A 15,685-nucleotide genomic window follows, 5' to 3' on the forward strand; every position below is an offset into this window, starting at 1 on the left:
TAGACTTTATCACTTCGCCAAACGTACGTCCAGAGTAATGGTTCATTACACAAATGATTCTCGTTGACACTGGACATAATAATTGCCATGACTTCTGTATTAACACCAGCGTGGGTTTTACCGTCGCCCATTATTTTTGTTGCTAATAAAATTCTGGTTTACTTCGGGTTTGAGGTCAAAGTTTTCATTATTAGACTTAGTTACGAGTTCTTCCACTTTTGCTAATGTATTTGTGATACATCATGCTTTTGGTCTTTTTCTATTTTTTTTTCTATTATCTTTGATCTACCATGATAGGGTCACACTCTCATCAGTATTGATAGAACGAAATACTTTACAATTCCTAGTTGTAATCTGAGTTACTCAAACATATCAATAGGTCATCATTATTAATTACCATTGGGAAAAACCCCAGGACCTTACCCTCAATAGTCGCACGGCCTTCGTCCGTTAGCATGAACAAGCTAAATCCAGTACTTTTCGTAATAATCTGGTCAAGAGTCACCTTTTGTCTACGTATCTTGAGAGGATTCATTAGTCATGTAGTATTGTAGCATTTGGCTTAATGTACACCAACTATTGTAAGGCCGCTGCCTCGAATTTTGCGGGCAGCGGGGCGGCAGCGGCGGCGGCGCGGGAGCGGCAGGATCTTACACGTATAATCAAATGGACCGGCCCTCGAATACAGCGGCGCGGGGAGCGGGCAACGAGCGGTGAGCTCCAGTCAAACGGTGACCGCCCGCGCCGCCGCCGCTGCCGCCCCGCTGCCCGCAAAATTCGAGGCAGCGGCCTAAGTTTACTAAGGCTACTCACAGATTCACACGCATTCTATCTAAAGTCCAAAAGGAACGATTTCATGTAAATTCATGACTGTGTCAAATGTTATTGACATCTATTCAGCAGTTTAGCGTTGATTGACGCATAAATAGCAAAACACAAAAATAACAAACTTTCACATTTAGTAAGATATTCAATAGCATGTCTTATTATGTTACTCATTAAACGTGACAATCGTTCTGTTCCCTATACCGATTAGTTGAATAGCATATAAATGTCGTTCCAAGAACTGCTAGTTTGTCGTATTTCAAATAACAACTACATAATGCAAGTTTCAGACAGCTATTAGTGAAATTACACACATTAAAAAGATTGAACTTTCCATATTAGAATTGAAATAAAAAAACAACTGAAATACTGCAATAAAAGACATGGCAATCTACATCCAACCATTGATAATAATGATCTATGTAACGAAAAATGTTGCATACTTATAGCAGTAAATTTATATCGAACAATGGTCCATTGCGCATATTTTATTACACGTAAAGACTATTTCGATCATACTTTTTCAATATCTCGAGTAAAATTTTCGAATAACAAGGAAATCGATACAATTAAACGGGCCAGTTAACAAACGGCCGTTGTACGCAAACTTTCATTTTTAAATACTCATGACTCAATCCGATAATCATGACATCGTAATTTGAATAATCAATTAAGCGTATAATTACACGAAACAAAATTATGACAAATATCGAACAGTTGCTATTTCACCAATGTGTTAGTTACGAATAGTGTGCGTACGTATGTTTAGAATTTCTAAAACTGGTAATATCATTAATTAAGACTTTAATCCTAATACGCAACGACAATCTACTACTTTCAAGCGTTTGTCGACAAACGAAAAACACTCGGATTTTAATTGAAGAGTTTACGCCGAGTTAACACTGTCACTTTTACGTAGCGACAGAAAAATATACAATTGAAATATCATCTGAACATATGCTAAATATATTTCAGCATTTAATCTTGAATGCAAAAAACATTTTAAACATTTATGAAACTTAAACGGATATTATCATCATTAGCCTAGCCATTTCCCAATTATGTCAGGGTTGGCTTCTAGTTTTATCAGATGCAGATGGATTAGGACTGGTTGTCACTTACTGGGTTCTGACTACTCGTAACGACTGCCAAAGATGCTCAATGAAACTTAAGCGGATATTTGACATTATTCTATGTTCGGAAGCATATAAGATAATGAGGTAAATATTTGACACAGCTGCATAATGATACCTACAGCTGTTATTACGGTAAATATTTACTATAAACGTGAGTCAATGACCTCTTTCCGGCGCTTTTATATTAATGACTAATAAAGTCTTTCAACGTTCGAGGTATTTACTACCCCTCTTTGCTTAAGTACTAGGTTTGACCTGTTTTTACACATACCTCAGTAATTAAAGTGACGCATTTCTCTAAATATAGAAACAACGCTACAAAGTAACGATAAATGTTTAGAAAAACATTAATAGTTAGTATCAACTTTTACGTCAAAAGATCCACTCTTATAGATGGTACCATATATGACGGTCAGATAGCCAGTAAGTATAATCATCATCTCAGCCATAAGATGTCCACTGCTGAATTAAGGCCACGTGATTGATTTTTAAAAAGACTGATTTTACAGTGGTTTTGGGGTCATAATAATAGAAAAAAAAATAAACAGACAATTAACCAACTTACCAATGATGTGAATGATTTTTTCCCGTTTAGTTGCAGTTCTACCTATTAAAAAATTTTCCGGCTTTACATCTCGGTATATTAAGTGTCTCGTATGGACATACTCGATACGATGTAACTGAAACAGACATGACACGGAATTAGTTTATGCCTACACTTGTCACTATCAATTGACGGCGCCACAAATCATGTCATTGAAGGGCATATCGTTACATAAGTTAATATTGATGCATCAAATCAGTTTAGTATCGATGAAAGTCAATATGTCAATTGTAAGGTAACGTAACAATAACTGGAATATGAACAGCTGATTTATTTTCAGAACTTTATGAGAATTTCTTGCGAATTTTGCACAGAGCAGAATTCCGGGTCATATTAAATCTAGATTTAATCAAGTGACTCGCATTTTTGCGGGCCAATTATACCGTAGTAAATTTTCCCTCCAAGCAATATATTTCACCGATATGAATCAACTCGTCCTACTTTTTCAATCTTTAGTTACCCCTGGGATCGTGTTCCAGGACTATTTGCAGAGCTCGTTTTTCATTAAATACGTTCGGCTCGGGACGCTACTCAAATTGCCTATGATATTGGCAATTAAATGTAAACCTTAAGCTTTAATTCGTCGAGTAGTGATTTGCTTATCAATGCAAGCGTTTGTTCGTCGCATTGCATCAGTTACGTCACAATAGTCTGCCAGCTAAAGCGCTCTCTACAATCATATTTCTTGAACACTCTTGCAAGTCAGTGCTGTTATTTAAGTTCAATGACTTATAGAAATTGATTTGAAATGCATTTGTAATGGTTCTGAGATTATAACATTTCAATAGACATTAGAGTAATCCAAATTATTGGCATAGAAAACGGGTGTATATTATTTATACTCACCAACTGCATAGCGATCATTAATACAGTCTTTAGAGAGAATCGACGGCCGCACAGATCGAACAGATCCTCCAGCGAAGGCCCCAATAGTTCCATCACGAGTGCGTTGTATTTACCGCAAGGGCCGAAGTAATACACCTCCGGTATGCCCTCCGCTGTCGACGGCGCTATAGGAGCCATGGGAATTAGGGGTAGGAAGGGGAGACAGACCGAACACACTTTAATACTTACACATTTCAACACACGAGCATTGCTCTCGCACGCACCTGTACGACACAACACTGTAGCCGATATTTACAAATTACCATTACATCATCATACACGACAGGACACGCGAGAGCATTGCTACGTGTTCAGCCTTATAAATTAACATAACGAAAAAAAAAACACATTTTGGCGGCCTCAACAACGACCATGGCCACAGCGTGCGAACCCTCGGACGTCACGAATGTTTCGATAAGATTTGCGATATCGGTTACGGTGTTGTGTCAAAGAGACAATCACCTATCTACCGGAGAATTGGTCGGCACTTACGAGCTGCATAGCGATCATAAGGACCGTCTTGAGTCGGAACCTCCTGCCGCAATGAACGAACAGGTCCTCGAGCGAGGGCCCTAACAACTCCATGACCATAGCGTTGTAGCGGCCGCCACATGTTCCCAAGTAGTACACTTTTGGTACGCCCTCTGAGTAAATTTTATCGTCAGCTGGATTATTGTCTAACTACTTTTTAGCTCAACCAATGATTATGTGTGGGAAAATATAGCCTACTTTTGGTGCCGACAGCTAATTAGAGTAACCCGCAATTAATTGACTTAGATACATTAGTTACAGATTAATAACATTTTGATGTATCGGTGCGAGGCATGTTCATCGAAATTATTATGGGTCTAAAATTTAGACCTGCAATTTGATGCTAATTATTTGGTATTAATATTCGCAATCCATTATTTAAAATATTGATGGGCTGACATTTTCCTTTAGATATGCAAGTCTGTGGCCTATTGGTAATAATTAAAAACTACAATTAGAGTAAAACTCACCATGCGTGCCTAATAACTTGTAAAATCGGTATTCTAGATGCAATTGTGGAGCCTTTGACTTCATAGGCTCCATCTTAATAGCTACATGTTCATTGTTGTAGAGATTTTTTCCTGAAAGAGAAAATTTCAGCTTAGTACAATAGAAAAAGTTTTGGCAGCTAACGACTAGATGGATGGTTGACCTATAAAATGCCGCGGATAAAATGTGGACGAAACGTACGCCCCAGGGGTAACTTTAGTGTCCCAAATCCCAGGTCTACGCAACTTTGGTCCAACTCAAGTTAGTCACTAAAGGGTTTACAAGAAGACGTGAGTGCGACAAGAATGTCCTATAAAGACTTCAGTAACATGTATAAAATTAATGCAGGTAGGTTTATAAGAGTTCAAAGAACCTTTGCTGTCTTTACTTCGAAGTAATATTTTCCTGACACAGTTACGCGTGGTAACCTTTTGTAAACTTTTAAAAATAAAATGAAAGATTTAACAGTGGCTATACAGTGTTTTCAACACGCCGCAGACACTTAAGCATTTCAAAGTAATTGTGAACGTCACTGATTTGTTTTATCGGCGTTATCATTGATCATACTGTCGTATCTACATAGAATTAGATCTTAATAATCAATATCTTATCAGGCGGCCAAAATAAATGGAACAAAAATACTCTTCACAGTAAAATAAGTCGAAAATCAGGTAGTAACACAGAAATTACAATGGGAGGGTAAGGAAAAGAGGTCACCACGTTTTTGGTAATGCTCGGGGCTAAAAACGACGAACACTAACAGTAATTCGATAAAAAGGAAGAAATCAGGTTAAAATTAATTTACGAATAATGATTATGATGAGGCAACTTTTCATAAATTTAATAGACTGAATGAGTACGTGGTTTCGAAATCTTCTGGAAAACTTGAGATAACTAAGTATGTATAACAATCGATTCAATAAGTAATGATTACAAATGCGATATAAGCCCTAATAGCCTAACAAGATGCTATTAATTCTAATTGCTCTTTAGATTACAATCGTTACGGTAAAATGTTAAATGGAGGAAACAATTATAACCCACACAGGAAACTAAGTAGGAGTAGCAAGTTACTTTTTATTCGTGGGATTTTTAGCTTGATTAATTCTACCATGAGTGGTAAATTTTTAAAACACAGTTCGGAAAGTAAATAATGTATGTATCGGCTTAATCACCTCACGCACGTGTCCGCAATAATGTTATTTTCAGTGACGCGAGGTTGAATCCAATTCTCATCCGCACGCAGCCATATAATCTCGCAGACGACATGCCCAAATGAAACCTTATTGCCTAGTGAATAAGGCTCACACGTTGCTAACCCGTGACATTAAAAAAGTAAATATTCCACCTAAGTACTTTTAAAAGATTTCGTGTCCGTTGTAAAGTGATCATATTGTTGGGCACGTGTGAACGGTGGCTAAGGCTCATTTGAAAGAGCGTTTCCGAATACTGACAGCGAAAGAATGAGTCATAAGTCTTCCATTATTACCAGAGGTCCTTTGTTACGTCTCTTGTTTCTACCTGCTGGGTGAATATTACAGTTTATAAAGGTTGTTCACGATACAATATTGTACTCCTAGGTATAAGGAATACATTTTAGTTACAAAATCATTTTCATTTCACAATGTAGGCGTAGATTTCACTTTATTCATCATCTACTAAGCTGCGGAAACCACAAAGTAAATGATCCTCGAAACTTAAAGCAAGTTACCGGATTAAATAAGCTCGAAGTATGAAACATCGCGAGTTAAATGTTTTACTTTAGTTTCCAAGATACCGCAAAATATTTTTGTAAGTAATATTCTTATTTCACTTTACAAACATTAGTTTCGCTTTCTCCTCCCAAAGATAGCGGATCTCCAGGCACCATCAAAATGTTTCGTATCGCATAAAGCAACGTGCAGCAATAATATTTATGTGTATGCTGTGATGGAAAGCCTGCTAGCCTTTCGAATACAGACAGCATAGTGACCCATTTTCCCTCAGCGCAATGTTACAATAGGGACATTTACATTCGATTCACTCTGTTTCCTATCAGTTCAAGATCTTCATGACAATGATAAGTTGACCTTACTAAATAAGTATTGTTGCCGATATCGTGCAAGATTTGTTTCCACTACCAATGACATTACATTCATAATGTTACGTGAAACTTACAATTACAATATTTTGTTTCCCTTGCGAAAATCTAATATCCGTCGTCCCAAAGCAATCAGTTCGATAATAAACAGCGAGTTACAGACAGGGCTAGCCATAATAAATATCGCATCTTTACGCATGACGAAATGATAAATACGTAAAAACTGTAAAGCAAAATGTGCCGGCTGTAAAACCCAGATGTTTAACTTCCACATAAATCTACACAAGTTTTCGGAAAGAGACTATTACGTATTGCTAAAACGATTGCACCGGATAAAGGAATGTATTTGTTTTCATTATGCCAATTTAGAATACTGACAGGGACATTACTTGGTCTCTTAGTTAGAATTGGAACATAGGGTGTGCCTAAAACAGTACTATTAATAGCTTTACATATTTCAGTAAGCGTGCAAGGTCGGCAAGACGCGTTGTTATGAACATGTCATTGAGGGACTTAAGTACATTAGCTATGTAGTCAATGTTAATATGAGAAGGATAATGAAGAGGCATGACGTCTCAACTTGAATAAGCCTACTTATTACTAACAGGATAAGTTCTACCGTATTTTTTGTGGTCCAAACTCTCATCCTATGCGTCATCACTAAACGCAATTTCGAAGTAGTAGAAAACCAATCACTTATGACTCATCGCTTCAAAGTTCGTTGATTACAAACATGTTGGGAGTTCTTGTTTTTATATTTTGGAGTAAAAATAGATTGTTATTCGAATCTGGTGATAGACACGTGCCAATTTGAACGAAACCCTTAGATACCGATCTACCTGAAGGGTTATTCACTGACCGACTAACACAAAAACCCTTTTGCTACGAGATTAGAAATTGTCTGCATAAATATTACTACTATTCAAGATTTTCATTCAAACGATCCCAAAAAGGGCAACATTCCCTGGAATCTTTTTCTCATGCGTACTCAAAATAGGGAATTCCTTTGTTAGTATTAAGGGTTTCGTAGAAAACCATATTGGCAATCGAGATTGATTTCTAGAGATGACGCGCATTGATGCGGACAGTTGTCAACAGAACTGATGATAAAGACATTGTCCCTGGCAAGACATCTATGTATAGCCGCCGCCTCTTTATTGTCACTGTGAGAGTTCAATAGTCGTTCAGGGCTGGTTAGTTCTCCATACCTGCCAAGACGATAAAATAATGATCGGGATCACTTACCGAGCCTAAGTTCGCCGAAGTTACCGCAGCCGATCTTCTTGCCGACGCGGAAGTTAGGCCCCACCATAAGAACGCCCGAAGACGAGGTGACAGAATGCCTCGACGTATGCATCGCGCTGCTGCCGCCCACGCCACGCCCGCCCACCGCACCGGTTGCGCTGCAATAGTGTACACACAGCTTTATATCATGAAGAAACAGGACATTTAGGACATATTGTGAAATACAGAATAAAGTTTCTAATATTTTTGCAGTATGGTCGAATAATATTGGTTACAGCTCTTGTTTCTCTTCAAATAGATATTGGTTTATAGTCTTTCAAAGGTCTTAAATTCTGAGTAAGCCGTATGTAGATGTGCCAACAGGATATTATACAGACAACACTACGTGATAAATCATATTCCAATCAAAAGGCACCCGAATTCGTATACAGTAAACAATATCAGAGCGCGATATTAATTTGTATGAACAATTCAACAATGTATCGAACATCCATTGAGTTAAATTATTTAAAGACACGATGTTATCTCGTATTGACACAACTTTTACCAGTTGAAAAGGATCCTACCAATAATTTACTTAATTCAAATAATAATAAATATTACAAAATAGGGTTACAATACACAAGTCATCTTTGAGATAGTTAAGTCGATTACAGGATCTCGATAAAAACTCGATTGTCAGTCGTTCTGAAGGAAATTATTTTTTGTCTTATCAGTGAAACTTATCTGCCAATACATATTAGAATCGGCGCACATGCTTTAGGCACATCAGCATTATTTTATTTTGTTTGAATAAATAAATAGCATTTATATTTATTGCTGTCTTCAGTATTTGTTATTCTATTCTGGTAGGTATTTTGTCTTTCTTTGATAATAGTCAAATAATAGACGCACTTATGCCAATATTGTTTTAATTTTATACTACATTTATGGACAACTTCGTTTTCAGGAAGCAATTGAATTGCCTGTTGAATGAATAAGGAGTCGAGGGTTTTAAGTTTTCAACAAATACAACGCGATAAAATATGGCTATCTGATAAAGTTGTGAGTAATGGTAATTACCAGTAATTATAATATTTAACCCTCATAATAGAAATTACAATTAATGATGTAACATTTGTCGGCATTTACTATAGAAACTTACAATAATAAAAAGGAGTACTAAAGTACATCACGCGATTATGACTATAGAAACAAAAGTCTCCCACATTTATATTTTTGGAGCCTTCAAAAACCACATAAATTGACAACTGGAGGTTCTCTTCAATAAACAGGAATGAATTTTAAGATATTCGCGAAGATTAACATTTCTGAAAGTAATCACGTTACTTAGCGAAAAAATACATGCAGAAAGTGCTGATGCGAATACAATATGTAACAAAATAGGGCAAAACTTATTGACCTCGTCGACACTCTGGAACCTTATTTCCTTCTGGAACCCAGTGAGACCAAGCCCTTCATAGTATTTGAGTGGACCGATGATTTTTGTCCCTAAGCAACTGTTTATCGTAAATTCATAGATCCGTAAACAGACACGAGCCGCCAGTAATTTGTTTTGTAATGCGCTTATCGATGACTACAGATCAAAATCGACAAGTATCGAAGGTTTGCTCGGCCTTGTGTACGAAGGATCTTATTCGACAAAACAGTACGTGTAAGCCATCCTTTCAGCCACAGTAATTTCACGTCCTTTCCACGCAAGACTGGCAGGGGGATCGTTTACAATGACTCAATCGTGTCGTACGTTTACGATTGGGGCACTGAGGGAACCCGAAGCTGAGACCCCATCTTTAGTATTTTTTATGTTTTACGGTTCAAGTTGTAAACAGACACATATCTTACTTTACGTATGACTTCGCGTGCCGTACGTTGAAGAAGACTAAATAAATATGCCTGTTTGTTATATTTTGTGGAAAAGTCATTGGCGGGATTCTCAACCTCAATCAAATAGAAATAAAGAGGCTTAGACTTATTATACGTCTAGCCCAAGTTGAGTTGAACTTGGGCTTGAGAATACGATACGTCAGACCGACGTCTGTGAATAGCCGAGAAAATCCAGATTTTTTAAATAATAAACATGAATTTCCAGTTTTTCAAAACGAAAAAAACCTGTATTCCATTTTATCATACAAGATAAAAATAAAACAATACTCATACTGCACAAGACATTGCAATATTTTGTTCTGCAAGCCTACACAATGCAATAGGAAAATCTGATTTGCATTTATGTTATGAAACATGTAAGCAATGACTAGGTGATAAACCTAGTCTTTTATTTAGAATACTGTTTATCATACAAGTGTGACAAAACACTGTTTTTATGTTGCAATCATAGAAAGTAGGCCTTTTAAGGTACAAAGACCTATTTTCTCTACAGAAAATAGAAATATGTGCATAAAAAAAAAATCCTTCATTTCTGACTGAATATTAATGGTTCACTGAATTAAGTCAATGTAATTAAAGGACATGATGTTTTTAACTATTGCAGTTCAGGCATCAAACAGGTTTTAATGTTTCTATATGGGTACTAATCATGAGCACTAATACCAAAAATGGTTTAAAGTAGACCCTTAATATTGCTCTGTCCAATATCATGAATGCACAATCATAATGGACTCAAAACATGATGGACTTCTGACTAAATTATTTTGATTCTTAAGTAAATTATCTAAGGGCTTCTGCTCCACATGGACCTATTCATTTAAGGGCTATAAGTCAGTTTTACTAAAATCCCTAGTCTCATGGCAGTTTTGAAATATTTAGACACAAACTAGGTATTTAAATGAAATAAGCAAAAGCAAGGTAAATAAACAAAACAGCTATACCTGCATCTATTTCAACAAATTATTGAGGAAGTGGAATAATAATATAAGTGAGCAGCTCACTGTTTACGATACTAATTTACTTTTTCCTCAGAACGTAAATATTTTTAACCTATTTTTATTTACTAGGAAATAGAATGTTGTTTACTTTATTTATTTTATTTACAAAAAAAATAGGACCAGTACTTATTTTTTTTTTATAATCTTTCATGCTCACAAGGTATGTAAGGCCATATTGGTACCTGTTTTTTAGCAATAAAACAATACAAAAGATAAGGTCAAGGATACATAACATAAACACTAAATAATTACATGTTGAACTAATTGATAAAAACAAATAAAATCTAGCCAAATCTTAGCAAATTGACTGAACAACAAAAGAAGCACCAATACTTAAGCTGTTTAAAGAAATGTACTTGAGAAGTTAAATACTTAATCTGGCCTATAAGCTTGTTAGCGAATCACATGTTATAATTTAGCTCTTTTAGTGTGTTTGCTTAAATAAATAATTGTATTAAGTTATTAAAAAGAACAACTGTCCCCCAATTAAAGGATACCTGTAGGTTATTCAAAATCCAATATTAACTATTATGTCTTACTTATATTTCTAAATGACAAATGATTAAATATTTGTTTGCTATTGAAATCAGAATGTGGTGTTTTGAAGATGCTATACCTAAATAAATTGAAAACGTCAAACATACCCCCCTTGTATTACCTTTTTGAAGTCAGGAGTCAAGTTATATAGAGATGTGTGTTGCCATAATGAATTTATTGCATTACAGTAGTAGTAGTAGCCACACAAAATAAGTTATCTATCAATAATCATGTGTACAGTCTCTATTCATTTCAATCTCTTCTATGATAACAAAATAGGTAATAATGTGCTTAGTAACTATTCATTATATTGCTGAGCCACTTCAAAGTATGATAAATAAATATTATAAGGTTGTTGTCTAGATGCAAACATTATTTCATCAATAGTACCATTTAACCTAAATGTTATCAAATAGGATAAAGTTTTAGGCAGAAGAAAAATAAACAAATACCCAATAAGCAAAACAGCCATACCAAATCAGCAAGACATGACCTTAACATCTTTTAAATATTTGGCATTGGCTTGCATATTAACCAATTCAAGAATTCTATGCCACCAATTAAGTAAGGAAACATATTTTAGTATTTCTTTAACTGTGAAAAAAAATCTGTATTAATTTACATGATTCTTCATACACTGCATCAAAATGTAACAGCTATAGTGATTCATACCAACCGTTATTGGCATTGAGTCTAAAAGTGAAAGTTACAATGCACTTCCAACCACCGAAAGCATGGAAGGAGACAATTATCTAGCCGTACAAGCCACCACTGGCTAACATGCAGACACTTTTTAATTTAAAATATGCATTTCGTATTTAAATTTGTATCTAGTTTGCATACTATTAATGTTCAACCTCCTAAGTTCAATACCACACTGCAGTTTTATAGGCAAGAAATTTTACAAAACAATAGGTTGGATTTTGTGTTTTATTGCTGTGTGGGAAAGCCAGTAAATACAATGTGGACTTCTTTTATAAATGTACTATACAATATCAGTGTATAATCATTCAAATGTTGATTACCATGCTGAAATATCCACATGATTGATGAGTCAACTGATTTATGTAAAACCCCCAATCAACACATTGTTTAAAATAATTCCTAATTCATGAAAATACTAATTAGGTATAAAAATTTTACTATACCTCTTGGATACTCACTATTTCCTATGCATTGAGTCATATATTTGTAAAAATACAATAGCACTCACTTTGCATATTCATAATTATTATAAAAAATAAATTAGTCACTACAATAGACAATTCACTTGTCAATTTTGAGTGACAAACCAACCAAAGCACTCTTGATTTCTATAGAAAACTAGCTAAGTTGGTCAAGTAAGTTGGTTAGTTACACAATTTCACACAGTGGGACATAAAATGCTCCTCAATACACAACTTTTTTTTATAAACTAAAAGAGGTTTAAGTTTATAGAATGAATTGAAATAATAAACAATACATAACTGGCCACAGATTGTTGCCAGTTTTGATAAGTTAATGTTTTTATTAAGAATGTGTTATCAACTGTAAGAATACAAGATGTTTATGGTACATGAGTCATCAGAACCTCAGTAGTACTTAGGTATTGTGATAGGTACCTAATGTTCATTTACACTGAGTGACATAATAAAGCTGGTTACTTAAGGAAATCATTTCCTAACAAACAGGTTGTTGTCCTTTATAGCATTATGTTTAAAATGCAAATCTATTTATGTAAGATTGTGCCTTTGGCTATAGCTGATTGAATTTCTCTTAGCACATGTGATCCAATAACATTAGTATTTTTGATGAAATTGTTAATGGCTTTTTACTTACATTTAGGCTTATTTTTTTAAAGGATTTACTTTTGATGACACCATTATGATAAGGAAGAGTTGTTCTTGTTGTACTTACAAAGTTTACCTTCCAGGAATGTGGTTTTATATATGGATTATGCATAATTGTCAATGGTACTTAAAGTTTACTTCATATTGACTAATTATTCATCTTTACTGTGCACTTGGAGAGGCCTATGTCCAGCAGTGGACTGTGATAGGCTGATGATGATGATGATGATGATGATGATGATGACTGTCATAAGGGAATCTCCCTCACATTTCTATAATCTACTGGAGCTACTTCTGATTTCATCAATTAAATATGACTGTTCCTAATATTCTACCTAACCATTAATTTGCTTACTAGAGATAGTTTTTTTCATATGTGCCATATAAATAATGTGAAATTCCTATATTGTAATATTGGGAACAGCCGTAAGTTCCATATCATATGATAGAGAAAGTCTGAAGTCTACAGTTACACATGAACTTATCAAAAATAGGCTTAAAACATCTGATAATAACTACAACTAACACCTGTATTTCCACATTTGATAAGATCAAGATAACAAAAACTTCAAAGGAACCAAATTATACTAGTTTGATTTAGTAGAACTAGCAAGTCAAATGTGTTTGTATCAATATCAAATTGAAACATTATATGCAATTGGTGCACATGAGTGAATGAAAGTTTAGTTTATACAAAAGCATCCATTTTTAGAAACATGTGACTGAGCTGTGAGCAGCAAAAACTGTTTACATTCACATGGAATCTGTGAGATCATTGACATAGTATTTGCATCAAGTTTTTCTATTTGTTTAGTTTAGAAACAGAAGATAGCTGCTCAAAGTTACGCTAACAATTTTATACTGGATCATTTTTTTAAGGTTATAAATATGGTTTTGGAATGTTGCATCCGGTTAGATAGAAAAGCAAAAAGGTTTCCCCAATGAGTCACACACTGCATACCTAAATAATAATTTTTGTTTTGATGCAAAATTAGTCATTGAAAATATGAAACAACAAAATTCCAATGTAGATAGGTAAGTAAATAGCTAGATAGTTGTGTAGGACCATATTATCAGCTGCAACCACAAAACCTGTGCTTTTGGCAATATCCTCTGGAAAATTTATGTATACATTAACTTTCAACAGTGAGGTACAAAGATTTAAAAACTAGGGTGTATTTTTATCATTGAACACACATATTATGGAACATAAAAATCTTGTTTGGTAAATGAACGTCTAAAGACGAAAGATGTTCGAACAGGATATGGACCAGTTTAACTTTTTACAAGCTTTGCTAACAACAGTACTGAAAATGTTTTACATTATAAATCTTTAAAGTTCTACATGGCTTGGTCTGCGAAGCCGTTGCAGGTTATTTATTATTTAAAACACTTTTAATAGTGTAGTTGTCTATGATATTTATGGGATCTGGTGCGACAACTATAGCACGGCTACTTGGACTAATACTTTAGGTACTTGTATTGTGCCATACATAATATTGTGTACAAAAAAGCAAATGTGTAAATAAAGGTGCTTACGATGTTCTTTTGTCGTCACTCTGTCGTTCTTTCTCCTTGCTATTATCTCGCTTATTCATAATACAAGACTTGTTGTGCAGGCGCAATGCCCAGCACTCAGCTCACTCCCTGTGTCCAGCGTCTGTCGGGGCCGCAGCGCAGCCCATGTCACCACAGCCTCCGCGACTCCAACCAGCGACGCGTCGCCATAACACAATCCAACACAACACTTTTGTCACTTTTATTAAAATATTATTGCTATTTTTTTCTTCACTGCGATACTATTACCACTGCACTATTATACAATTTATCTCAAAATCATTTTTGTTACACTGCAAACACAATTTGAACGTGAATATTGGAATGTTTCGGCGACACCTGACCAATCGTATCGGAAATCTTAAAATGATAACTGTCCTTTCTGTAGCAGTAATAATTGATTATTTTATGCGATTTTACTCGGAAAGGGAGCGAGAGTGAATAGAGGTCGCCGTACCAATGTTATGTTCATTGAAGAGTAACAACAAGCGATGTGGGTGTCCAACTTATTCAAATTACCAAAATCACCACGCAGTCAGCCAATCTTCTAGCTTTTAACTTGAGTGTGTGGGGCTAATTAATATTTATTGATGAAAGAAATGAATGTATCGAAAAAATGTAACAATTGACAGTTCCTTGTGAGAAGTCAACCCCAATAATTGTCGGTCGGCACAAAACGTTTTGAAATAATTTTCAACAAGGATTCTCAAAACTGGAGTTCAGAGCACTGTGAGAATCTTAAATGTAGTAAATAGATGCACAATTCGCGATTTTTAGTTAGCTTTCCGTGGGATTAGTCACAACGTCGCCGAAACATCAAATGGACATTTGTTCTGATAAAAAAGTTTAGGTTTTGTAATGGCCACCAATGTTACACTTTTAACACTTCATAAATTGCGATATGAGAGTTGTATAACTAAAAGTTTCAATCTAAATTATTTTATAAATTACACGTTTACATAAATATATTACCAACTAACGATAAAATTTCTTATTTATAAAATATTTAACTCAAAGAATAGTCACTGATTCGCCATTCGGCGCATGCGCAAACTTGCAGCAGTTTGTGTTGTCAGAGTAGTTAT

The 15,685-nt window shown here is 35.1% G+C and overlaps 1 protein-coding gene across 8 annotated transcripts in view; it reads right to left on the reverse strand.

Moving 5' to 3' along the window:
* LOC124636930 (casein kinase I) overlaps nucleotides 1-15,685 on the reverse strand; it is a 33,098-nt gene extending 17,413 nt beyond the window's left edge. For 4 of the 8 annotated variants that reach the window (XM_047173213.1, XM_047173210.1, XM_047173212.1 and 1 more), the window contains exons 1-6: nucleotides 15,573-15,685; nucleotides 14,583-14,893; nucleotides 7,796-7,953; nucleotides 4,452-4,562; nucleotides 3,412-3,575; nucleotides 2,527-2,641 (exon numbers count right to left, since the gene is read on the reverse strand). In XM_047173213.1, the coding sequence (XP_047029169.1) occupies nucleotides 2,527-2,641; nucleotides 3,412-3,575; nucleotides 4,452-4,562; nucleotides 7,796-7,953; nucleotides 14,583-14,641 (607 nt within the window). In that variant the 5' untranslated portion in view covers nucleotides 14,642-14,893; nucleotides 15,573-15,685. The other 4 variants (XM_047173207.1, XM_047173208.1, XM_047173214.1 and 1 more) reach the window with 4 other exon arrangements.

This window comes from Helicoverpa zea, chromosome 15 (assembly GCF_022581195.2).
Source record: "Helicoverpa zea isolate HzStark_Cry1AcR chromosome 15, ilHelZeax1.1, whole genome shotgun sequence".
In the NCBI taxonomy this organism is placed as follows: Eukaryota; Metazoa; Arthropoda; class Insecta; order Lepidoptera; family Noctuidae; genus Helicoverpa; species Helicoverpa zea.